This window comes from Oncorhynchus keta, chromosome 34 (genome assembly GCF_023373465.1).
Source record: "Oncorhynchus keta strain PuntledgeMale-10-30-2019 chromosome 34, Oket_V2, whole genome shotgun sequence".
Lineage (NCBI taxonomy): Eukaryota > Metazoa > Chordata > Actinopteri > Salmoniformes > Salmonidae > Oncorhynchus > Oncorhynchus keta.
This window is the reverse complement of record NC_068454.1, coordinates 25,341,088-25,367,875: the sequence shown is the minus strand read 5'-3', so window position 1 is coordinate 25,367,875 and position 26,788 is coordinate 25,341,088. Positions and strand designations below refer to the sequence as shown.

General features: G+C 41.7%; 1 protein-coding gene across 3 annotated transcripts in view; it reads right to left on the bottom strand.

The window, feature by feature from the left end:
- The window catches only part of LOC118366636 (dual specificity calcium/calmodulin-dependent 3',5'-cyclic nucleotide phosphodiesterase 1A-like), an 83,693-nt gene that overhangs the window by 38,613 nt on the left and 18,292 nt on the right, over positions 1-26,788 (bottom strand). For 2 of the 3 annotated variants that reach the window (XM_052493510.1, XM_052493509.1), the window contains exon 2: positions 22,178-22,204. In XM_052493510.1, coding sequence (XP_052349470.1) covers positions 22,178-22,204 — 27 coding nt within the window. Of the gene's footprint in view, positions 1-1,805; positions 2,005-22,177; positions 22,205-26,788 lie in introns of those variants that run through there. The other variant, XM_052493511.1, reaches the window with a different exon arrangement.

The following is a 26,788-nucleotide window of genomic DNA, read 5'->3' as shown; positions in this document are numbered from 1 at the left end:
AATTACTATCCATTGTAAAATATTTATATGCCTATGTAGCCAAATTGTATCTATGACTGTATGTTTTCATTAATGCTTTTTACATGTTCTATTTATATCTGAGCTCCTAGAGGAGCTCCTAGTCTGCTCCTCTCCTTTTCTTTTTCAGTTGTAATACTGTAACCAAAAGATAGTGTGCCTCATTTCCAGTCCAGAGACATGGCTTGATTCAAAGAGAGAGTGTGTGTGAACATGTGTGTGTGTGTATATGTGTGTGTGTATGAGTCAGAAAACAAGTCTTCCCATGCAGACAGTCTTCCCAGCATAATCAAAGCCTGGAAAGTGCTCGGGGGGCTAGCGGAGGATTAGGGCACCATGGGTTGACTAAGGAACATGACAACCCCACAAGACTACACAGGACCCACAAGACCCCACAGGACTCCATGAGACCCCACAGGACTCCAGGGGACCCCATGGGACCCCAGTACTCCACAAGACCCCACAGCAACCCACAGGCCCCACAAGACTTAAGGAAGAGAGTCCCCCTCCATATTATGGGGTCACTAGTTCAGTATGGGCTCAGGACTCAACAATCCAAGAAACATAAGCGACAACACCACCCAGATACATGACGTAGAAGTATTTGGGAAATTACTGATGTTCTCAAACTAGGACTGGACACCCCCACAGGACCCTGCTGGACCGCCCGCAGTAGATCAAGGAGAAGAAGAAACATCAAAACAATACCACTCAGATTACAGTCTATATTAATTTCCATGGTGGAATCTATTCATAGAGGTGACTTGGGAAATGACAGCTTTTTCCAAGCCCAGTCCTGACTGACAGAGCAGAGGCATCCTTCCTGAACAATGTGACAACGCCTCCCCTCATAGTCCTGAGAAACACGTACCTTCATTTTGTCAGACTATGTCAGACTCAGCACAGATTAATTCTGAACAATGTGAGAACACTTCCTACCCCTTGAGATACAAGTGCTTTAAAACATCTTTAAAACAGCAGTTCATGAAGCGAAGTAGCTGCTAAATATTGATGTGCCCTGACTAACTCTCTAAGAGCAGAGCAGAGAGAGGGACCTGTTACACAGCTGCATTTCTTTACCAGCCCTCTCTCCTTCCCTCCCTCCTTTCCTCCCTCCCCGTTTTACATGCTAAGAAGCTATTAGCAACCTGCGTCTAATAACCGTCAGGGCCAATGAACCATGCCACAATGCTCTTCTTTTAATGACCGTCGAACCACAACAGAGACAGACAGGAGTAGTTAGTACACTCCACTTCCTACTCCTTAGAACACACACACACACACACACACACACACACACACACACACACACACACACACACACACACACACACACACACACACACACACACACACACACACACACACACACACACACACACACACACACACACACACACACACACACACAGATATTGGAGAGTGTGCTATAACAGCGAGAGAGAGCTCTGGGAATTATAATCCAGCCATGAGATAGGACTATGATTACTGCAACAACATAGCTAGTGTAGTTATGCCAACGGAACTGACACTGTCCGGATCATCAGGCAGAAAGAGTAGGCAGGTGAAACAGCCTTTAATATGATCCTTCACACTCCACAGAAGCAGGAGCAAGACAGATAAGACAGGCAGATAGGTAGACAGACCACACTAGTAGATTGATATGATCCTTCACCCTCAACAAGAACAGCACAGGAAAGAGAAACAGAAGAGAGGCAGGTACAGTAGGTAGAGAGACCTAGTAGTAGTAGTTTCCTGGGGACGGACAGTTGCTCTTTCTGTCTTACCTGAAGACGGGTCTGTGGAGAAGCTTCCTCTTGATCGTGACATACTCTTCCATTTAAAGTGTGAGCCCAGGCTGGGCTGGGTTGGGGATAGGAGCAGGGAGCTCTGTGTGAGGCTGGGCTGTCCCCCAGCTGCTCCTCTCCTTACGTTGCACTGTGCTGCTCTGAGACAACTGGTCCTGCCTGGTCCCTGCTAGTCCCCCTAGTCCCTGGTCCTGCCCTCTCCCTCTCTCTCTTTCCCTTTCTCTACTCCCTTTCTCTGCTTTCTCTAAAAGACCAATGAGAAAGGCCATAGAGGACACATCACAGTGTTGCTCTCCTAGTCTCAGACAGAGAGGAGAGAACCAGGGGAACAATCCCAAACAACCACAAACAGGTAATCGAAAGAACCCAAAAGTACCCAAAACAACCACAAACAAATCCCAAACAGGTACCTCTGGACTCCTGTGTGTGTGCGTGTGTGTGAGCAATAGAACAGTTCCATCAACAGGAGAGATTTAGAACCCTGCAGCAGCCCCCTTATCACCAAACTTCATCACATACCGAATGTTTTGGGGTCTGCTGCCTCAACTTCAAGGCGTCCCGTGTGAGCAGATCTTTTTAAACAAGCTGTTAAGCAAATGTTTTATATAGTAATTAATGAAGATGGATAGAGGCTGGTTAGAGGGGCTGGCTAAACATCAATACGTGGTCATTAAATCACAATATGTCTTTTATTTTGCCAGGATGATGTGTGGATGGTGCAATGCAGAGCAAAGTACAGTATAGTAGCATAGAGTAGAGTACAGTACAGTAGTGTAAAGTACAGTAGAATAAAGTAACGTAGAGTACAGTAGAATTAAGTAATGTAGAGTAGAGTAAAGTAACGTAAAGTACAGTAAAGTACAGTACAGTAGAGTAAAGTAGCGTAGAGTAGAGTAAGGGAGTTGGGAGTGTGTGTGTCCGTATGTATATGTGTTTGTAGGGAGGACCACAGAGCGGCGGGAGGCCTTGCGGTGCTTTAATCAACAGAAGATATGGTTGTTTAACTTACTGAATGTGAAGTTGAGGCAGGCTTTCTCACCCCAACCCAGCTGGAGGAAACTGATGATAAACATCACCAACACTGGGGATGTTTCCAAATGGCACTCTATTCCCTACATAGTGCAATACATTTGATCAAAGCCCTATAGTCCCTGGTCAAATGTAGCGCACTATATAGGGAATATGGTGCCATTTGGGACTCTGAGAGGGCCATACCTCCTGGAGGTGGAAACAAACACTCAATCACTATCATCTGATGGAAGACAACCCTCACACGCACACACACACACACACACACAGAGAGAGAGAGAAATGTGGGTTTTGGGGTAAAAGCAAGCAACAGTCCAACAAGAAGTCTCAACTTCAGGAAAATACAATAATTGACAAATACATTGTAGTGCACAAAAAAGTTCCAACTAGTCTGTCACTCAAATACTGATTGATTATATTATTTTGACTGTATTCAAAATGAGCTTGACAAACAGAAATGATTATGCCAAAAAATGTAAGTCATTCAAGTGAATCAACTTTACACTACAAACTGAAAACAACGAAGCCATAAACAACACGTACTTTGTCAACAATTCATCAGTCAGTAAATCAACAATATTTCCCACACATATTGAGGTGTTCTCATGAGTGGGTGCCCTTTAAAACAGTTACCTGTCCAAAATTGTAAATCAGTAACGTAACTTTTGGAATACCCAAACTCAGCAAAGTAATCTGATTACATTGTGTTACTTTTAGAATACTTTCCCCTTAAGAGGCATTAGAAGACGAAAATACATAACTGGCCATACATGGATGTTACATTTTACTTTATTGGTTGGTTATGTAGGCTTCTTCTAACCCATTCCTTTCTACTACATATAATAATACAATTAAATATGGAAGTATAAATTTGTCAAATTGTTTTACCTGAGCATAACCACAAAACTAAGGACTTATTAGCCCTACACTGTTGTTTATCATTTTTGTTGTCATGGTGGACTGATTGGGCTCGTTGATTTGAGATGAAAAATAAATGCTGCGCTCATGGAATGGCATGCTTTGAGTACTGAAGTAGCGTAAAGTATAGTACTATTCACTGAAAAGTGCTATTTACATGTGAAAAATGTATGCCATATGCTGAATTTGCTGAAGGCCTATGGTTTACCTTATTGTTGGTGACACTTTGATGTATTGATAATATGCAGCTGTTTAAAGGTCAAATCCACAAATGAAACAATAACAAAACGGTCGCTCTGCCCCTGTTTTGGTAAAAAGCTGAGGTATGGGCCTGGAGAAATGTAACCATTCTCAGAATTATTGTTTTAACCATGTTATGAGGTTATACTGTGTTTGTTTGTAAATATTATAAATGTAAACATTGGAGAAAAACAAGCTTATATGTTTGGTTCTCATGAAACAATGGATATACAGTACCAGTCAAAAGTTTGGACATACCTACTCATTCAAGGTTTTTCTTTATTTTTACTATTTTCTACATTGTATAATGTTAGTGAAGACCTCAAAACTATGAAATAACACCTATGAAATCATGTGGTAACCCAAAAATATTTGAGATTCTTCAAAGTATCCCCCCTTTGCCTTGATGACAGCTTTGCACACTCTTGGCATTCTCTCAACCAGATTCACCTGGAATGCTTCTCCAACAGTCTTGAAGGAGTTCCCACATATGTTGAATATATATATCATATATCACGGTTGACAACTCCATTGTGTCCTCCTCCCAGAGCGCTAAGAACCTTGGCGTGATCCTGGACAACACCCTGTCGTTCTCAACTAACATCAAGGCGGTGGCCCGTTCCTGTAGGTTCATGCTCTACAACATCCGCAGAGTACGACCCTGCCTCACACAGGAAGCGGCGCAGGTCCTAATCCAGGCACTTGTCATCTCCCGTCTGGATTACTGCAACTCGCTGTTGGCTGGGCTCCCTGCCTGTGCCATTAAACCCCTACAACTCATCCAGAACGCCGCAGCCCGTCTGGTGTTCAACCTTCCCAAGTTCTCTCATGTCACCCCGCTCCTCCGCTCTCTCCACTGGCTTCCAGTTGAAGCTCGCATCCGCTACAAGACCATGGTGCTTGCCTACGGAGCTGTGAGGGGAACGGCACCTCAGTACCTCCAGGCTCTGATCAGGCCCTACACCCAAACAAGGGCACTGCGTTCATCCACCTCTGGCCTGCTCGCCTCCCTACCACTGAGGAAGTACAGTTCCCGCTCAGCCCAGTCAAAACTGTTCGCTGCTCTGGCTCCCCAATGGTGGAACACACTCCCTCACGACGCCAGGACAGCGGAGTCAATCACCACCTTCTGGAGACACCTGAAACCCCACCTCTTTAAGGAATACCTAGGATAGGATAAAGTAATCCTTCTCACCCCCCTTAAAAGATTTAGATGCACTATTGTAAAGTGGCTGTTCCACTGGATGTCATAAGGTGAATGCACCAATTTGTAAGTCGCTCTGGATAAGAGCGTCTGCTAAATGACTTAAATGTAAATGTAAATGTAATGTAAATGTTGAACACTTGTTGGCTGCTTTTCCTTCCCTCTGCGGTCCAACTCATTCCAAACCTTCTCATTTGGGTCGAGGTTGGGTGATTGTGGAGGCCAGGTCATCTGATGCAGCACTCCATCACCCTCCTTCTTGGTCTTATAGCCCTAACACAGCCTGGATGTGTGTTGGGTCATTGTCCTGTTGAAAAACAAATGATAGTCCCACTAAGCGCAAACCAGATGGGATGGCGTATCGCTGTAGAATGCTGTGGTAGCCATGCTGGTTAAGTATGCTTTGAATTCTAAGTGAATCACTAACACTGTCACCAGCAAGGCACCCCCACACCTCCTCCTCCACGCTTCACAATGGGAATCACACATGTGGAGATCATCCATTTACCTACTCCTACACAGCGGTTGGAAACGAAAATCTCCAATTTGGACTCATCAGACCAGATTTCCACCGGCCTAATGTCCATTGCTCATGTTTCTTGGCCCACGCAAGTCTCTCTTTCTTATTGGTGTCCTTTAGACAGAGGTTTCTTGGCAGCAATTTGACCATGAAGCCCTGATTCACGCAGTCTTTTCTGAACAGTTGATGTTGAGATGTGTCTTACTTGAACTCTACGAAGCAGTTATTTGGGCTGCAATCTGAGGTGCAGTTAAATCTAATGAATTTATCCTCTGCAGCAGAGGTATCTCTGTGTCTTCCTTTCCTGTGGCGGTCCTCATGAGATCCAGTTTCATCACAGTGCTTGATGGTTTTTGCAACTGTACTTGAAACGTTCAAAGTTCTTGAAATTTTCTGCATTGCCTGACCTCCATGTCTTAAATGATGGACTGTCGATTTCTCTTTGCTTATTTGAGCTGTTCTTGCCATAATATGGGCTTGGTCTTTTACCAAGTAGGGCTATCTTCTGTATCCTAAATTGTCACAACACAACTGTTTTGCCCAAACGCATTAAGAATGAAAGAAATTCCAGAAATTAACTTTCAACAAGGCACACCTGTTAATATAAATGCATTCCAGGTGACTACCTCATGAAGCTGGTTGAGAGAATGCCACGAGTGTGCTATTGGAGGTGTACATGTGGATGTATTTCAAGGCCTACCTTCAAACTCAGTGCCTCTTTGCTTGACATCATGTGAGAATCAAAAGAAATCAGCCAAGAACTCAGAAAAAAAAGTGTAGACCTCCACAAGTCTGGTTCGGCCTTGGGAGCAATTTCCAAACGCCTGAAGGTACCACGTTCAGCTGTACAAACAATTGTACGCAAGTATAAACACCATGGGACCACACAGCCGTCATACCGCTCAGGAAGAAGACGCGTTCTGTCTCCTAGAGATGAACGTATTTTGGTGCGAAAAGTGCAAATCAATTCCAGAACAACAGTAAAGGACCTTGTCAATATGCTGGAGGAAACAGGCACAAAGTATCTCTATCCACAGTAAAACGAGTCCTATATCAACATAACCTGAAAGGCTGCTCAGCAAGGTAGAAGACACTGCTCCAAAAACGCCATAAAAAAGCCAGACAACGGTTTGCAACTGCACATGGGGACAAAGATCGTACCTTTAGGAGAAATGTCCTCTGGTCTGATGAAGCAAAAATAGAACTGTTTGGCCATAATGACCATCCTTATATGTTTGGAGGATAAAGGGGGAGGCTTGCAAGCCGAAGAACACCATCCCAACCGTCAAGCACGGGGGTGGCAGCATCATGTTGTGGGGGTGCTTTGCTGCAGGAGGGACTGGTGCACTTCACAAAATAGATGGCATCATGAGGAAAGGAAAATTATGTAGATATATTGAAGCAACATCTCAAGACATCAATCAGGAAGTTCAAATTTAGTCGCTTCCAAATGGACAATGACCCCAAGCATACTTCCAAAGTTGTAGCAAAATGGCTTAAGGACAACAAAGACAAGGAATTGGAGTAGCCATCACAAAGCCCTGACCTCAATCCTATAGAAAATTTGTGGGCAGAACTGAAAAAAACGTGTGCGAGCAAGGAGGCCTACAAACGTGACTCAGTTACACCAGCTCTGTCAAGAGGAATGGGCCAAAATTCACCCAACTTATTGTAGGAAGCTTGTGGAAGGCTACCCGAAATGTTTGACCCAAGTTAAACAATATAAAGGCGATGCTACCAAATGCTAATTGAGTGTATGTTAACTTCTGACCCACTGGGAATGTGATGAAAGCTGAAATAAATAATATATGCTGAAATAAATAATTCTCTCTACTATTATTCCGACAGTTCACATTCTTAAATTAAAGTGGTGATCCTAACTGATCTAAGACAGGGAATTTTTACTAGGATTAAATGTCAGCAATTGTGGAAAAACTGAGTTTAAATGTATTTGGCTAACTTCAGGATTCAACTGTATATAAATATAATTTATACATCCAAAAAATGGATGTAGCAACTACAGATTTCCCCTTTAAGCCTATCAAAAGTGTGCAAGTTTGAGCATGCGTCCATTAGACCTATAGATACAGTGCCTTGCGAAAGTATTCGGCCCCCTTGAACTTTGCGACCTTTTTCCACATTTCAGGCTTCAAACATAAAGATATAAAACTGTATTTTTTTGTGAAGAATCAACAACAATTGGGACACAATCATGTAGTGGAACGACATTTATTGGATATTTCAAACTTTTTTAACAAATCAAAAACTGAAAAATTGGGCGTGCAAAATTATTCAGCCCCCTTAAGTTAATACTTTGTAGCGCCACCTTTTGCTGCGATTACAGCTGTAAGTCGCTTGGGGTATGTCTCTATCAGTTTTGCACATTGAGAGACTGAATTTCTTCCCCATTCCTCCTTGCAAAACAGCTCGAGCTCAGTGAGGTTGGATGGAGAGCATTTGTGAACAGCAGTTTTCAGTTCTTTCCACAGATTCTCGATTGGATTCAGGTCTGGACATTGACTTGGCCATTCTAACACCTGGATATGTTTATTTTTGAACCATTCCATTGTAGATTTTGCTTTATCTTTTGGATCATTGACTTGTTGGAAGACAAATCTCCGTCCCAGTCTCAGGTCTTTTGCAGACTCCATCAGGTTTTCTTCCAGAATGGTCCTGTATTTGGCTCCATCCATCTTCCCATCAATTTTAACCATCTTCCCTGTCCCTGCTGAAGAAAAGCAGGCCCAAACCATGATGCTGCCACCACCATGTTTGACAGTGGGGATGGTGTGTTCAGGGTGATGAGCTGTGTTGCTTTTACGCCAAACATAACGTTTTGCATTGTTGCCAAAAAGTTAAATTTTGGTTTCATCTGACCAGAGCACCTCCTTCCACATGTTTGGTGTGTCTCCCAGGTGGCTTGTGGCAAACTTTAAACGACACTTTTTATGGATATCTTTAAGAAATGGCTTTCTTCTTGCCACTCTTCCATAAAGGCCAGATTTGTGCAATGTACGACTGATTGTTGTTCTATGGACAGAGTGTCCCACCTCAGCTGTAGATCTCTGCAGTTCATCCAGAGTGATCATGGGCCTCTTGGCTGCATCTCTGATCAGTCTTCTCCTTGTATGAGATGAAAGTTTAGAGGGACGGCCAGGTCTTGGTAGATTTGCAGTGGTCTGATACTCCTTCCATTTCAATATTATCGCTTGCACAGTGCTCCTTGGGATGTTTAAAGCTTGGGAAATCTTTTTGTATCCAAATCCGGCCTTAAACTTCTTCACAACAGTATCTCGGACCTGCCTGGTGTGTTCCTTGTTCTTCATGATGCTCTCTGTGCTTTTAACGGACCTCTGAGACTATCACAGTGCAGGTGCATTTATACGGAGACTTGATTACACACAGGTGAATTGTATTTATCATCATTAGTCATTTAGGTCAACATTGGATCATTCAGAGATCCTCACTGAACTTCTGGAGAGAGTTTGCTGCACTGAAAGTAAAGGGGCTGAATAATTTTGCACGCCCAATTTTTCAGTTTTTGATTTGTTAAAAAAGTTTGAAATATCCAATAAATGTCGTTCCACTTCATGATTGTGTCCCACTTGTTGTTGATTCTTCACAAAAAAAATACAGTTTTATATCTTTATGTTTGAAGCCTGAAATGTGGCAAAAGGTCGCAAAGTTCAAGGGGGCCGAATACTTTCGCAAGGCACTGTATATATTTTTTTATCAGCATGAATTAGATTCAGCAATAAAAGCCCCACTTTTATTCCATAGGCTGGGATCCGCACTATGCAGCTGTTGCAAGAGTATATTTTTACTGGCTGTACACTGGTTTAAAAAATAATGATTGAAAGGCACCTTAAACTTCTTGAATTCAACCATTATTGGGTTCAAATACACATTTAGATTTGTGAACTGCCATCCACGACAACATAAGGTGCAAATAGCCAAATGAGAGAGCAGCAGCGTGATTCACATAAATGCGCTAGATATCAATAATAAGTTATATCCATATAACTGTAGACTACACCCCTGCTGTCATCCTTACCTCCAAGCGTAGATTCAAGTTGGATAATCCTTGGATGCTGACAGCAGTCCTACCATTGGAAGATATATCTTGGACTGTAGCCTACAAAAGCCTATTCCTGATCTTTTCCCGCGGTCCATCAAACACTTTCCGTGTGTCATCATAGTGGTCTCTGTCTTGTGGTCAGAGTTGCTCAGTTGGAACAATCTTAAACTTGCACCTTATTCAAAGCTGATTTGAATGTCATTGAGACAACAGAGAAGTGTCAAATATTTTTTTTTGAAAACATCCTTTCTGAATTTAAAAGTAATCCTTGAAGTAATCTAGTTTTTCAAAAGTATCTGTAATCTGATTACAATATTTTTGCTGATAACGTAACGGATTAGTGTTACCGTTTTTTGTAATCCTTTACATGTAATCCGTTACTCCCCGACCCTGCTATTCAAGCACTACCAAGCCATTTTCCTGTCAGCTTGGATCTAATCATGTCTTCAGCATGAGGAAACACTTGATGAAAGCAGGGGGAAAAGGAAAGCGATTTAAAAAAAAAGGGGGCAGATGTTAGAGAGATACTGTGCTACTCTACTCGGCCTAATAGTCGCAGCAATTGACACTATTTCGCAGGTTATATCAAACTGTAACAGACAGAACATAGTCCAGGCTATACCTGACCTGACACGATATCACGTCACAAAACAAGATGCAACAAGTGTTCACATAATCTTGGAATGCAGAATCAAACTTTGCATGCCCTAGCTAGCTAGCTATTTGATTTGACATGTTAACAGTCTGTCATGAGAGACTATTGTTCCTTTGAAATGACATTGGGTTAGGTTGCTTTGGGTCTTTCAACACAACTGCCTGTTGTCCGGGAGGGAAGGAACTAAGAAACTCACTTCAGCGCTTGACATCAAAGAGTGGAAAATATGTACTGGCACCACAGTGACTTACGCAACTCTTCTAAACTTGAAAAACTAAACATGATTGGTTCTGAAAGCAGTGAAACTCTCCATAAATGTTCACTGTTTAAGCTATAATATTATGTTGAAAACACAATTTTGCTATTATAACAATGTTCTACACGTATCTAGTTCATTGTGACAGAGGTGAAATACAATACAGCGTGGAGAGAGAACATAAAGACAACATAAAGAGGGTGAAGAGGTTGAATTCAAAGTCATGTTGACAGGGCGCTACAAACAGTATCATGAATGTAAAGGGTTTACCTTGAAGGCTCACCTCAGCTCAGATGTGTTTCACCTGAGAGTTTAGAATGAATCTTATGAACAGAAGAAGACAAACCAACAAACAACTAGAGTAGCTGTAAATTGGGCACCGTACCAGTCAGAGCCAAAATCAATAGTGAACCCTGGGTACTGGGTATGTTCAGGACGTAAAACAACAGTGGCACAGTCGGTAGAGCATGGCGCTTGCAACGATTCCCGCTGGGGACACCCATACATAAAAATGAATGCATGCATGACTGTAAGTCACTTTGGATAAAAGCGTCTGCTAAATTGCATATATTCTAATGATGTATTTCTTTATATTAATTGTCATTATAGTTATTACTGATGTTAGCAACCCAGAACCAAGTAGAATCTCAGTCACTGGTCAGCATTGGGCCTGAGCCAGCCCAATATTGGTGTTGGCTGTGGTACATGGAATACAGGGCTATATTTGGATGCCATTATGGATTGCTTTACCATGCTTTTTCCATTCTCCCATTCTTAAGCGCAAAACATATCCTTTATGGCTTGTTTGAGGATCCAAATAAATCCCAAGTTACAGCTTTCTTGATATTGTTTGAAAACCTGTCCAAAAAAAGACAACTGTACCATGTCAGATATATTTAAAATGTTGAGTTTGCATCCCAATATTACACTTTATATACATCAGATAAGACTGAACTATAACAAAACTGGATTTTTGTCACCCAAATATTGTGTGCATGCTAGCCTGCTTGCTACGTTTAATTTGTTACAAGACACTAAGGACGCTGAGGCACAATCAGTCATTAGCTTTCAAACAAATGATAGAATATAATGTACAATAACATCCACACCAGTAAGTAATAAAAGCATGTCAAGTCATTGATCATGTGCTTCTAAGGGACCTAGTGAAATATTCCTGACTGTGTGTCCACTACAGGTGCATCGGGCCTATTCATAACTATCGGTCTCGTACAGCTGAATTATTCTTAAATCCAACTGTGTGTGTGTGTGTCTGTCAGTGTGTTCGTGTGTGCGTGTGTGTGTTTGTCTGTGTGTGTGTGTGTGTGTGCGTGCGTGCGTGTGTTTGTCTGTGTGTGCGTTTGTGCATGTGTGTGTTTGTCTGTATGTGCGTGCGTGTGTGTGTGTGTTTGTCTGTGTGTGTGTGTGCGTGCATGTGTGTGTTTGTCTGTGTGTGCGTGCGTGCGTGTGTGTGTTTGTCTGTCTGTGTGTGTGTTTGTCTGTCTGTGTGTGTGTGTGTTTGTCTGTGTGTGTGTGTGCTTGCGTGTGTGTGTGCAACAGCTTTAGTCATTTCTTTCCTCCCTGTATCTGACAGACAGACAGGGCCCAGAGCCCACTTTTCTTCTATATCTGTTGACTTTCTGCCAGACCTGGGTTCAAATACTTTTCAAAATATTTCAAATACTTAAAGCATTTGCGCTACCTTGCCTGGAGTGCCAGTTTGTCATTTTAGGACAATTGTATTAGTCCATTAAGTCAGGCAAGCTCAATCGAGCACAGACACAATATTTGAAATGATTTCAAATAGTCTTTAAACCCAGGTATGTTGGCTGGTCTGGTGTTCCTCTCCTTGCCCTGACAAAAGTAAAAGGAAACGGTGCACTACTCTGTAGCTCTGCATTTAGCTCTCACCGTATTTCAATCTGTGTCATGGAAAAAAGGCAGAAAGGCAGAGGCAGAAAAAAGGCAAAAGGGCACCAGAACACCCCCCCAAGAAAAACATACACCAGATAGCTGCAGTGAAATGTGTTGTTTTACAGGGTCAGCCATAGTAGTACAGCACCCCTGGAGTAAATTAGGGTTAAGTGCCTTGCTCAATGGCACGTCAATCCATTTTTCACCTTTGGTAATTGAACCAACAACCTTTTGGTTACTGGCCCAACGCTCTAACCGCTAGACTACCTGTCGCCCCAATTCTGCTATTAGCATGTTATTGTGATAACTCTGTTAGCCATGTGGTGCTATGAGGATTTTCAGTATGGCAGTATGCGAAGTGGAGTAACACTTACAACTGTTAAGTCTTGTACTAGCTTTACACACGCAGCCTGTCTTTCCTGGATTCAGTGTGTGTTGAACAAGTAATAACTGTAGAGTGAATCTCCACGATGAAAGTGCTCTCATCCGGAACTTGTGTATGCTTAATTGATCTACTCCAGAGCACTATGTGTCAACCTCAAGCCACAGACTACTACGATGTCCCATAGATGACACGTCACATGCTGCTATAGCAACAACAAATTGGAATGCGTTGTCTCTCCATTAGAACAAAATGGGTTCCATTACCTGTATAGACAGTTTGGTTGTTTAGCAACAAAACCAATGGGTGTGCAACTATGGGGCAAAACAGACAAGGGTGGCTTAGACTGTTGACAACATATTTAAACATGTTTTTTTTGTTGATGCCATATTAGCCTAGACTTGACATCACTCGAAACAACTCAAAACAAGACATGGTATCAAGAACAAGATAAAACTAGCTAAAACGAGCCACTTACGATTCCCCCGTGGCAGCATCTTGTCATTGTTGCAAGCCATCTGGCCATCCAGAATCACAACACACACAGACTTCTGCCACATTGAAGCACACTCATCGTTTTCGTGCCGTTATCAGCTAACCTGTCTATATATCCAACAAAAACACCACACAACATGTTAAGCAAATGTCTATGGAAAGGTAATAACCTGACAAACAGATAGTTATTTAAAAACATATAACTAAATCTCAATGTTTGGTTGTTAACTGAAATCAGAGGGAGCCTGAGGTACTGTACGTGACACAGATTGAATGTAGAGGAATTGGAATTGGTAATTGCATTGCAACACATTCTGTGGCAGAATTGGTTGTAAGGAAGCATGGTGCTGCAGGGTCTGATCTAATCAAGAGGAGACGAGAGAGGAGCAGACAGGCAGTTCTGTTCAGAATAGACAGCCAACATCAGGGGATTATAAACAAAGAATAAGAGTGACACAAAAGCAAGGACATGATATTCACTAGTGATTGCCTTTTATTGTTCAGACATTCTTGTAGTTATGGTTAAAAATGGGTCCTATACATCCCCTATATCAACAGGCTGATTGTCTCTGTCCATATATATACATTAGGACACTGACTTATTTTCAGTGGTGTGGCAACCTGCCAGCCACATAGTGTATGTGTATAGAGTAGGGTTGGGAGGTATACTGTACAGTATATACTATATCCCAGGGTATTTTGAAAAAACCTTTATGATTTTCCAATACCGTCAATACAGTTTTTTTTTAATAAATGTGAATATTTGTACTTTTGAAATAAATACCTGCAGTCAACTTGTGCACCGACAATAGATAAAGCAGATTTCATTCATTATTTTTCATTATGAAGTTTACCGGTACTAGCTTTCCAAAACAGTTGTTTGAGCCAGTCACGTGTGAAGCACAACGAACAAAACTGGAGATATGTGAGCTGAGTCACTCCTGCAGCACAATTTAAGTGAGGTGATCAAGTTACATTGCATGAAATTCACGAGTAATGTTTGCCAGTTATATATCTTATAACTATTAAATTAACTAATTATGTAAGGTGTTCCATAATTTATGTCCAGCTGGGTTTTGCTAACTTGCTAACATTAGCTGGCTAAGTGGCTAAAGTTAGCTTGAAAGATCAAGCTTCTTCTTGGTCGCTAACAGCATCACAGACAATCTCCTCCTGGATTAAGATCACTGCTGTCTAGTATTTGTTTTATGTATGACGCAAACTGCATTTTAAGATACTTGCATCAGCTGGGTTGTCTGTCTTACTAGTAAATGTTTGCATGCGCTCATTCGCATTTATCTAGTATCAACTATGGTGATTCTTTAGTACTTGTTGGCATTATGGTAAGTGATGTTTTTTTACGTAAAAAGAAAAAGGCCCCTTGTGCGCACTACCGGTAATGCTGTATACCACGGGATGGCACAGGCATGGTATGAAGGTATGGAAATCTGCACGTGGCCCAACACTAGAACAGAGTCTGAGAAGATGCCAAGATGTTCAAAGATATCACCTCTATCAGAAACCAATTCAACATTATAGTTAAACCAACCATCGAGATCAACATCTGCAGTACCTTCAATTGTTATTATGAAGGCCACATTCCTGAATAGATTGGCTACACTTGATAATGATTGGCTGTCCATTAACAGCTGCCTATCATTGGAGAGTATGTAAAGGGGGAAAAAATAGAAAGGAGAGAACAGCTGGTTGCCAGGAAACACCAGAGCACAGTGAATCAACTAACCAATCTGCTGCTGCTGGGTCAGGGACATAGACTTACTGAACATACTTCACATATGTGCACAATAGAAGGTTAAAACAGGATTGGAGTCACAGTATAATCAAGTACACACACACACAGCATGGGGTTTAGATTTGGGTGGAAAGGGTTCAAGGAGCTACTGAGCATACATTCACACAACAGAATAGATGAGATAGAGAGGGTTCAGGGAAAGGGTTCAGGGCACACAGAGACGTACAGTACCTACTGAGCATACATACTGTGCGTGAACACACAATAGCTATAGACGGAGAGGAGAGGAGTCAAAGCCAGGAATACAACAATGAAAGTAGTTTATAGCCACCTCCCCTATTCTCTGCTGACTCTGTAGACAAGCTGCATGTACTATGACATTTTTACTGCGACAGCTTGACTGACGGTTGACTGTCAGAGGCACAGCTTGACTCATATGCAGTCAATGACCAAAAGACAGCACTACAGGGCTACATCAGCCATAAATCCCCTTGTGACAGGGGGGAATCGAAGCTTGGCAACAGGGAGTGGCACTTGAACGCAAGCTTCACAAAAACATTTGATTGTTAAAACAGTTGTAGCTTGTCTATCTTTGGGTAACAGGGTCGACCCGCTCAGTTTTCCAACACTAAACACTAGAAAATGGTCAAATAGTATAACCAGCTCACCTGCTTTTACACTATGATTTTTGACTATCAGATGTTCAATGTTTATTTTAATTTTAGAGTTCAGTTCACGTAACAGGATTGACCTTAAAATGAGGAACAGATGTAAATGAATCACATTAAATAAATATTAATCTTCAGAAATGACTTTGTCAAAGCAATAACATACCTTAAGGGAAGATTTCGGCAGTTGCCGTATGGTTAGTGAGAAAGTCCATATTGCAAATGTACGGTCCCTTACTAGACGTCCGAAATCGTTTGTAAAATTCATAACTTGGGCTTAACAATAACGGTGAAACTTTAGTGAGGTCAAATTTTCCTAAAAATGACACAAGGTTGATTGGGGACATGTCAAAATGCTGAATTTTGGCACTTTAGCAAGTCTTTATTCATAGGAAAAAAGGCTTTTAAAATGCAATATTGTTGCAAAATGTCTACTTAGAATATCAAAGGGACACAAAAGGCACTCTTTTTGTGGAGTGACCAATCTGGCCTCTGCTCACTCTGAAGACATGCTGCATGTACATGTACTAAAAATACATAATGTCTTCACGCTTTTACTGAGACAGCTTGACTGACAGTTGGCTATTCGAGTCACAGCTTGTCTCATATCTGCTCTGCCCCTGTCATTGATGCCTTATCAAAAGCTATTACACTATAACAGTATATAGAGCTTCAGTAAAATTATGGCCAATCACTTATACTAGAAACACATTTAGTAAATACATTTGTGCTATGGCATCCTCAAAGCTACATTTGAACAGCAGTCCAGAATGTTGGGATTTAATTGCAATTAATCGATTACATTTTGGAACTTTTTCAACATACTGTATAGTATCTCCTGTTGCTGAACAGTATCCCCTGTTGATGTCACATTGAGTGGATTTAGTTCAATGGGTACCTCTAGTGGAGAGAGAACTCTATGGGCCAGTTAAAATGACTCACCCAGGAGTCAATATTTGAAAGTGTATTGCTACAATCAAAACCACTAACTAACATGATCTATTCATGAAGATTCTTAAAAATTGTTTGATTAATCAACCACAGAGAATGGACAATAACTCATGCGATCGGCGCAACTGCACAATTCACAACAACTCCCTTAATAACAGACTGCTCTCTGAATCATTGGCCAAATATTGTACCCTCTAGTCTAATCATTTGTGGACAAACACACGTAACAAAGGATGGTATCGCAGCGTCTGTCAACAGACTGTGGGATGCGACGACTAACAATGAACTTTGTTCCGGTGCACAGATTTTTTTTCGTAACAAATACCGATTTTACAGGTGTTCGCATCTTTCGAATTTTTGGAAGGGGAGAGGACATTTGCCCAATGATTTGTCTCAGAGTTTCCATTTAGGGCGGTGGAGCGGCTTGCTAGTCTCGTTATCTCCTCCTAGGACTTAATTGAGCATCTGACGCAATTATGCAAGATTTTTGTTCTAGGTGCCGGAGACGATGTAACAGTTCTGTTGAATCAAAACAAATGTTATTTGTCACATGCACCGAATACAACAGGTGTAGACATAACAGTGAAATGCTTACTTACAAGCCCATAACCAACAATGCAGTTTAAAAAAAATAAAGTGTAAAGAAAGCATTAACTAAAATAAACTGAAGTAAAAAAAAATGTATATATATATATATAAACAACTAATAATTAAAGAGCAACAATAAAATAAAAAGGTAGCAAGGCTATATACAGGGGGAACTAGTACAGACTCAATGTGCTGGGGCACAGGTTAGTTGAGGTAATATGTACATGTATGTAGAGTTAAAGTGACTATGATAATAAACATAGATAATATATAGATAAGAAACAGAGTAGCAGCAGTGTTGAAATGGTGTGAGTAGATGGGTGGGGTCAATATAATTAGTCCGGGTAGCCATTTGATTACCTGTTCTGGAGTCTTATGGCTTGAGGGTAGAAGCTGTTAAGAAGCCTTTTGGACCTAGACATGGTGTTCCGGTACCGCTTGCCGTGCGGTAGCAGAGAGAACAGTCTATGACTAGGGTGGCTGGAGTCTTTGACAATTTTTAGGGCCTTATTGAGGCTCAGCATGGCAGATGTGTTATATACATGTGTTGAATACAGTATAACATACTGCGTTAAATACTAATGCAGAGTTCTGTATCATTATATTTCTACACACTTCACAATCAACACCCACACTTACTGACGGGACCAGACCAGACAGACAGACGAGGAAAAACCTGTGCAAAGGGCCATTGTGGAAGAGCACCTACGTGTGAGCATGTTGCATGAATGCAAGCTTTCAACAGTAGACTGCATAATGCAGTGTGTGTGTGTATGTGTGCGTGTGTGTGTGTGTGCGTGCGCGCGCATGTATGTGTGTGCGTGTCTCCCTGTGTGTTTGTGCGTGTGTGTGTGTGTGTGTGTGCGTTTGTGCTTGTGTGTGTGAAGGCCAATTGATCAAACTTAACAGTTTCTGAATGTGCTCTCTGTGAGAGCTACTGACCCCACCATACAGTATGAAAGGGATGTAACAAGACACTCAAACCAACACAGTACTGTATAGTATGAATATAGTATTTAAACCCACATACAGTTTAGCTTCAACAAGAGCCTCGCATGTTTTATCCTGTACATTAGGGATAGGCGACGTTGACGGATGTGGGGGCCACAAAAAAATCTGAACTCATCATGAGGGGCCGCAGTGGCTTGCAGGTCTGCCTACCCACATCCATACCACACCTTGCAAGCAAAACAATTTAGTTGCCCCCCTCTTGACAGTGGAGAGAAACATTTTTGTTTTAGAGTTCATTTCCTGCAATCAAGGATTTTTTTTCATGGGACTTAAAGAACATTTTTAAGTTTGCTGCAATTCTACACATTTTGCCATGAGGCGGAGAGAAATGTTGGTAGGTTTTTATGATATCTGAGTAAGAGTGACTAACCAAATCAATGTCGGCCCCTGGTCAGTAATTTGAACATGATTACTACAAGTTTAGATAACTTACAAATAAAACCAATTTTGCTGACATGGGGTAATTGAGTGACTGTCAGTGACTGACATAACATGACAAAAAAATGATTTCAAAATTGCACCTTGTGTATTCGAATATTCTAACTCTCAAAAGTAAATTGAGACCCCGACTGAGCTCCCCCCACCAAAAAAAATAGATGTATTTTTTCTTTGTTTTGGAAATTGATCTCGGGGCCTTCAAAATGGAGGCTGCAGGCTGGCAGTTGCCCCTCCCTGCTATATACACTAGGTGTGGGTGGTATACTGTATATACACTAGGTGTGGGTGGTATACTGTATTTACACTAGGTGTGGGTGGTATACTGTATATACACTAGGTGTGGGTGGTATACTGTATATACACTAGGTGTGGGTAGTATACTGTATATACACTAGGTGTGGGTGGTATACTGTATATACACTAGGTGTGGGTGGTATACTGTATATACACTAGGTGTGGGTAGTATACTGTACATACACTAGGTGTGGGTGGTATACTGTATATACACTAGGTGTGGGTGGTATACTGTATATACACTAGGTGTGGGTGGTATACTGTATTTACACTAGGTGTGGGTGGTATACTGTATATACACTAGGTGTGGGTGGTATACTGTATATACACTAGGTGTGGGAGGTATACTGTATATACACTAGGTGTTGGTGGTATACTGTATATACAGTATGCCCCGGTATTTGAAACAGCCACAGGTTGGTTTTTCAATAACTAAAGCAGATTGCGTTCTTCATTTCACCTGTCACATTATTTTACATTATTAAGCTTACCATAGTTCCCCAGAAAAGCTGAGCCAGTCGCATTTGTTTGTAAATAGCACAATGGGAGAAAGTGGAAGCTGTGTATATGGTTTAACTTGCTAGTTAGCTAATTAAGTGGCTGAATTAATAAGGAGACAAGGCATCATATTGTGTTAGCTTTCGGCAGTGTTTGAGAAGCATTTTGGATTTCATTTTATTTAACCTTTAACTGTGGATGCATTATCTGTACTGCTGCCACTGCTATCTATCCTGATTTCCTTGCATTTTTCTCCTCTCTGTTCTCTGCCCCACAGTCTGCCCCTCTTCCCAGAGCAGGCAGGCCCGTTGCCCTAGCGACTCAAGACTCCACACAGACAGTTCTTCAGACAAGCATGCATCAAAACCTGCACAGTGGCTCTCATTGTAAATGTCCAAACTCACCAAAAAATGACATTCGGTAGCTACTACACATACACACACACACACACACACGCACGCACGCACGCACGCACGCACGCACGCACGCACGCACGCACGCACGCACGCACACATACATACATACATACATACATACATACATACATACATACATACATACATACATACATACATACATACATACATACATACATACATACATACATACATACATACATACAGTGGGGAGAACAAGTATTTGAAAACCTGCAAAATCGTCAGTGTTTCCTACTTACAAAGCATATAGAGGTCTGTAATGTTTTATCATAGGTACACTTCTTAATTTATTTATTTATTATTTTCTCATTTTTACCCCTTTTTCTCTCCAATTTCGTGGTATCCAATTGTTTAGTAGCTACTGTCTTGTCTCATCGCTACAACTCCCGTACGGGCTCGGGAGAGACGAAGGTTGAAAGTCATGCGTCCTCCGATACACAACCCAACCAAGCCGCACTGCTTCTTAACAGAGCGCGCATCCAACCCGGAAGCCAGCCGCACCAACCCGGAAACACTGTGCACCTGGCAACCTTGGTTTTTTCTCCTGTTATGTCAGTCACCTTTGTTTGCAATTACAGCGATCATATGTTTCCTGTAGTTCTTGACCAGGTTTGCACACACTGCAGCAGGGATTTTGGCCCACTCCTCCATACAGACCTTCTCCAGATCCTTCAGGTTTTAGGGTCGCTGGGCAATACAGACTTTCAGCTCCCTCCAAAGATTTTCTATTGGGTTCAGGTCTGGAGACTGGCTAGGCCACTCCAGGACTTTTAGATGCTTCTTACGGAGCCACTCCTTAGTTGCCCTGGCTGTGTGTTTCGGGTCGTTGTCATGCTGGAAGACCCAGCAACGACCCATCTTCAATGCTCTTACTCAGGGAAAGGAGGTTGTTGGCCAAGATCTCGCGATACATGGCCCCATCCATCCTCCCCTCAATACGGTGCAGTCGTCCTGTCCCCTTTGCAGAAAAGCATCCCCAAGAATGATGTTTCCACCTCCATGCTTCACGGTTGGGATGGTGTTCTTGGGGTTGTACTCATCCTTCTTCTTCCTCCAAACACGGCGAGTGGAGATTAGACCAAAAAGCTGTATTTTTGTCTCATCAGACCACATGACCTTCTCCCATTCCTCCTCTGGATCATCCAGATGTTCATTGGCAAACTTCAGATGGCCTGGACATGCGCTGGCTTGAGCAGGGGGACCTTGCGTGCGCTGCAGGATTTTAATCCATGACGGCGTAGTGTGTTACTAATGGTTTTCTTTGAGACTGTGGTCCCAGCTCTCTTCAGGTCATTGACCAGGTCCTGCCGTGTAGTTCTGGGCTGATCCCTCACCTTCCTCATGATCATTGATGCCCCACGAGGTGAGATCTTGCATGGAGCCCCAGACCGAGGGTGATTGACCGTCATCTTGAACTTCTTCAATTTTCTAATAATTGCGCCAACAGTTGTTGCCTTCTCACCAAGCTGCTTGCCTATTTTCCTGTAGCCCATCCCAGCCTTGTGCAGGTCTACAATTTTACCCCTGATGTCCTTACACAGCTCTCTGGTCTTGGCCATTGTGGAGAGGTTGGAGTCTGTTTGATTGAGTGTGTGGACAGGTGTCTTTTATATAGGTAACAAACAGGTGCAATTAATACAGGTAATGAGTGGAGAACATGAGGGCTTCTTAAAGAAAAACGAACAGGTCTGTGAGAGCCGGAATTCTTACTGGTTGGTAGGTGATCAAATACTTATGTCATGCAATAAAATGCAAATTAATTACTTAGAAATCATGCAATGTGATTTTCTGGATTTCTGTTGTAGATTCCGTCTCTCACAGTTGAAGTGTACCTATGATAAAAATGACAGACCTCTACATGCTTTGTAAGTAGGAAAACCTGCAAAATCGCCAGTGTATCAAATACTTGTTCTCCCCACTGTATATATATACACACATATATATATATATATACACATATATATGTATACACACACACACGCATACAAAGAGAGAGAATAGATAGACAGATACCATGTGACGTACCTTTGAGACGTGTTTTTGTACTTCTGCCTGAAAAACAAGATGAGGAGTGTACATTAGATTAGTAGGCCATACAAGGTACGTCATCGCTCTGAGCTGTGTCCCAAATAGCACCTCATTCCCTGCATAGTGTACTACTTTTAAACAGATACCTCCCTATGGGTCCTGGTCAAAAGTAGTGCTCTATATAGGGAATAGGGTGCCATTTGAGACACAGCCTGATATAAATAATGAGTGTGTTTCTGCTCTGGAGCAGTCTGGTCTAGGAGATTCAGATTAGTCATGTACATTTTTGTTCTCTCTCTCCTCTCCAGTCACTCATCTCCTAACTATCGGGTAGTGGAGAACACACACACACACACACACACACACACACACACACACACACACACACACACACACACACACACACACACACACACACACACACACACACACACACACACACACACACCTTCACCAGGGTGTTTAATATGGTGTGAAGATCCAGTGAAGAGGAGGAATGTTGCAAAAGAATCACTGGAATCATCACACTCACAGCAATTATTTCAACAGCAGTAAATTATGCATCACACAAAATGTTTTTTCAGATTTTATAAAAAAGTGCTTGAAATTGTACTTTAAAGCATTAAGTCAAGAGACAGCTTCAACAAGAAAAGTTATGAGAAAAGAGCTAAATCAATTTAGCTCAATAATTTTAAAATAAATTGAATTGACATGTAGCCCTGTATGTGGCCTATTCCTATACAGAGGCTCAGTGTGACATCATGTCATTTCAGGGAGGGGAGAAGTGCTCAGTGGAGAGTCCTGACTATACAATGAGTCTGTGTGTGTGTGAGCCTGTGTGTGAGTCTGTGTGTGTGAGTCTGTGTGTGTGTGTGTGAGGTGATTATAATGCTGGAGCAGGGATTTTAATATCTGAGATCAGGCAGCCAGTCAGTCCGTCAATCAGCCAGCCAGCGAGCGATCACTGCTTACCCCAGCTGTGTTGACTTAGATCAGGCCGCCTAAAGAGGACATACAGGTATCTGCTCTGCTCTACCCGCTGTTACCCCTCCTCTCCTCTCTTTCCTCTGCTCCCCTCTCTCCTATCCCCTCCTCTGCTCCCCTCTCTCCCATCCCCTCCTCTTCTTTCCTTTCTTCCCCTCTGCTCTCCTTCTCCAATTTGTAAGTCGCTCTGGATAAGAGCGTCTGCTAAATGACTTAAATGTAAATGTAAATGTTCTCTCCCTTTCTATCCTCTCCTCCTCTCCTCCTTTATATCCTCTCCCTCCTCTACTTCTCCTATCCTATCCTCTTTACTTTTCTCTTCTCCTTTCCTTCCTCTCCTATCCTCTAGAGTGCTATTTTATTCTCTTCCCCCTCCCCTCCTCTCCTATCCTCTCCCATCCCCTCCTCTTATAACCCCTCTCCTCCCCCGCTCTGCTCCATAGCAACACAACTGTCTGTCTCCTACACCAGTGAGCCACAGGTATTCAGGGGATTACATTGAGAGCAGTGTGTGTGTGTGTGTGTGTGTGTGTGTGTGTGTGTGTGTGTGTGTGTGTGTGTGTGTGTGTGTGTGTGTGTGTGTGTGTGTGTGTGTGTGTGTGTGTGTGTGTAGGGTAGGTTACTTTCTAAATGTAATCCGTTAGTTACTAGTTCCAAATTGTAAACAGTAACGTAACTTTTGGACAACCCAAACTCAGCAACGTAATCTGATTACATTCAGTTACTTTGAGATTACTTTCCCCTTAAGAGGCATTATAAGAAGACAAAAATACATAACTGGCCATACATGGATGTTACATTTTACTTTATTGGTTGGTTATGTAGGTTTCTTCTAACCCATTGCATTCTACTACATATAATCATATGATAAAAGTATATCTTTACATTAATATATATAATTTAGAAGTCCAAAAATGTATGTAGCAACTACAGATTGCACATTTAAGTCTATCAAAAGTGTGCGAGTTTAAGCATGTGTCCATTAGGCCTATGGATGTATTTTTATCAGCATGAATTAGATTGAGTTTTAAAAGACCTGTTTATTCCAAAGGCTGGGATCCTCACTATGCAGCTGTTGCAAGAGCACATTTTTTACTTGCTGTCCACTGGTTTCAAAAACAATGATTGATAGGCATCATAAAACTTCTTGAATTCAACTATTATTGGGTTCAAATATACATTTAGATTTGTGAACAACCACAATTCGTAAGGCGCAAATAGCTAAATGAGAGAGCAGCAGTGTGATTCACATCAATGCGCTATGTAGATATCAATAATAAGTGATATCCGTATCGCCGTAGACTACACCACTGCTGTCATCTTTACCTCCAAGTGTTTATTCAAGTTGGATCATTTTTGGATGCCGACAGCAGTCGCACCATTGGAAGACATAGTTTAGACAGTAGCCTACAAAAGCCTATTCCTGCTCTTTTCCCGCATTTGGTGTGTCATCATAGTGGTCTCTGATTTGTGGTCAGACTCGCTCAGATGCAAAAAACTGAAATTTGCGCTATTGCTCAATGCTGATTTGAACATCATTGAGAAAACAGTGAAGTGTCAAATATTTTTTTTCGCAAACATCCTTTCTGAATTTAAAAGTAATCCTTGAAATAATAATCTAGTTTTTTAAAGTATCTGTAATCTGATTGCAATATTTTTGCTTGCAGCACAACGGATTACAGTTACCGTCTTTTTGTAATCCCATACTTGTAACGGATGTGTGTGTGTGTGTGTGTGTGTGTGTGTGTGTGTGTGTGTGTGTGTGTGTGTGTGTGTGTGTGTGTGTGTGTGTGTGTGTGCGTGTGCGTGTGCGTGCGTAGAGAGATGCTTAGGGGACAGTGTGTGATTGAGGACTATGTGATCAGGGATTTCAGCAGTGGATTGTGTGTGTGGGCGTAAACATGTGTACTGTGAGTGCACATTATAAGGAACTATTGAATACATAATGAGTTTAGATAAGCTTCAGTGATAAACAGTTTGCTACTACTGCGACACGTTTGTCATATACAAGTTTAACAGCTATATAATCCACCCATTCATTTGTTGTAAACTGTGAAAATGACATATTATGCAACTGCAAATTAGTGTAATCATAGTGCCAGCTGTATTTAGCTTAATCAATCTTATGTGGTAACATATTGATTATAAGGTTAAAAAAATAGAACTGCTGAAGAACACATATTATACCATTATTACTTCCATTAAATCATTCATGAATTTGTTAATTCATGTACTGTAAAAACAGTAGGTTAATACAAATACTGATATCGGCTTACAGTAAGTACCAGTCAAAGGTTTGGACACCGACGCATTCAGGGGGTTTTCTTTATTTTTTACAAATGTTCTACATTGTAGAATAATAGTGAAGACATCTAAACTATGAAATAACACATATTGAAACATGTAATAACCAAAAAAAAGTGGTAAACAAATGAAAATATATTTTAGATTCTTCAAAGTAGTCACCCTTCACCTTGATGACAGCTTTGCACAACCTTGGCAATCTCTCAACCAGCATCATAAGGAATGCTTTTCCAACATATGCTGAACACTTGGTGGCTGCTTTTCCTTCACTCTGCAGTCCAACTCATCCCAAACCATCTCAATTGGGTTGAGGTCGGGTGATTGTGGAGGACAGGTCATCTGATGCAGCACCACCATTCTCCTTCTAGTTCAAATAGCCCTTACCCAGCCTAGAGGTGGGCATTGGGTCATTGTCTTGTTGAAAAACAAATAATTGTCCTACTAAGCGCAAACCAGATGGGATGGCGTATTGCTGCAGAATGCTGTGGTAGCCATGCAGGTTAAGTGTGCCTTGAATTCTAAAGAAATCACTGACGAAATCACTGTCACGAGCAAAGCACCCCCACACCATCACACCTCCTCCTCCATGCTTCATGGTGGGAACCACACATATGCAGAGATCATCTGTTCACCTACTCTGTATCTCAAATATGGACTCATCAGACCAAATGACAGATGTCCACCGGTCTAATGTCCATTGCTTGTGTTTCATGGCCCAAACAAGTCTCTTCTTATTATTGGTGTCCTTTAGTAGTGGTTTCTTGGCAGCATTTTAACCATGAAGGCCTGAATCACGCAGTCTCCTCTGAACAGTTGATGTTGATGTCTGTTACTTGAACTCTGTGAAGCATTTATTTGGGCTGCAATCTGAGGTGCAGTTAACTCTGGGTCTTCCTTTCCTGTAGCAGTCCTCACAACAGCCAGTTTCATCATAGTGTTGGTTTTTGCAACTGCACTTGAAGAAACTTTCAAAGTTCTTGCAATTTCCCGTATTTACTGACCTTCATGTCTTAAAGTAATGATGGACTGTCGATTCTCTTTGCTTATTTGAGCTGTTCTTGCCATAATATGAACTTTGTTTTTTGCAAAATAGCCCTATCTTCTGTATACCACCTTGTCACAACACAACTGATTGGCTCAAACGCATTAAGAAGGAAAGTCATTCTACAAATTAACTTTTAATAAGGCACACCTGTTAATTTAAATGCATTCTAGGTGACTACCTCATGGAGCTGGTTGAGAGAATGCCAAGAGTGTGCAAAGCTGTCATCAAGGCAAAAGATGGCTACTTTGCAGAATCTCAAATATATTTTGGTTTGT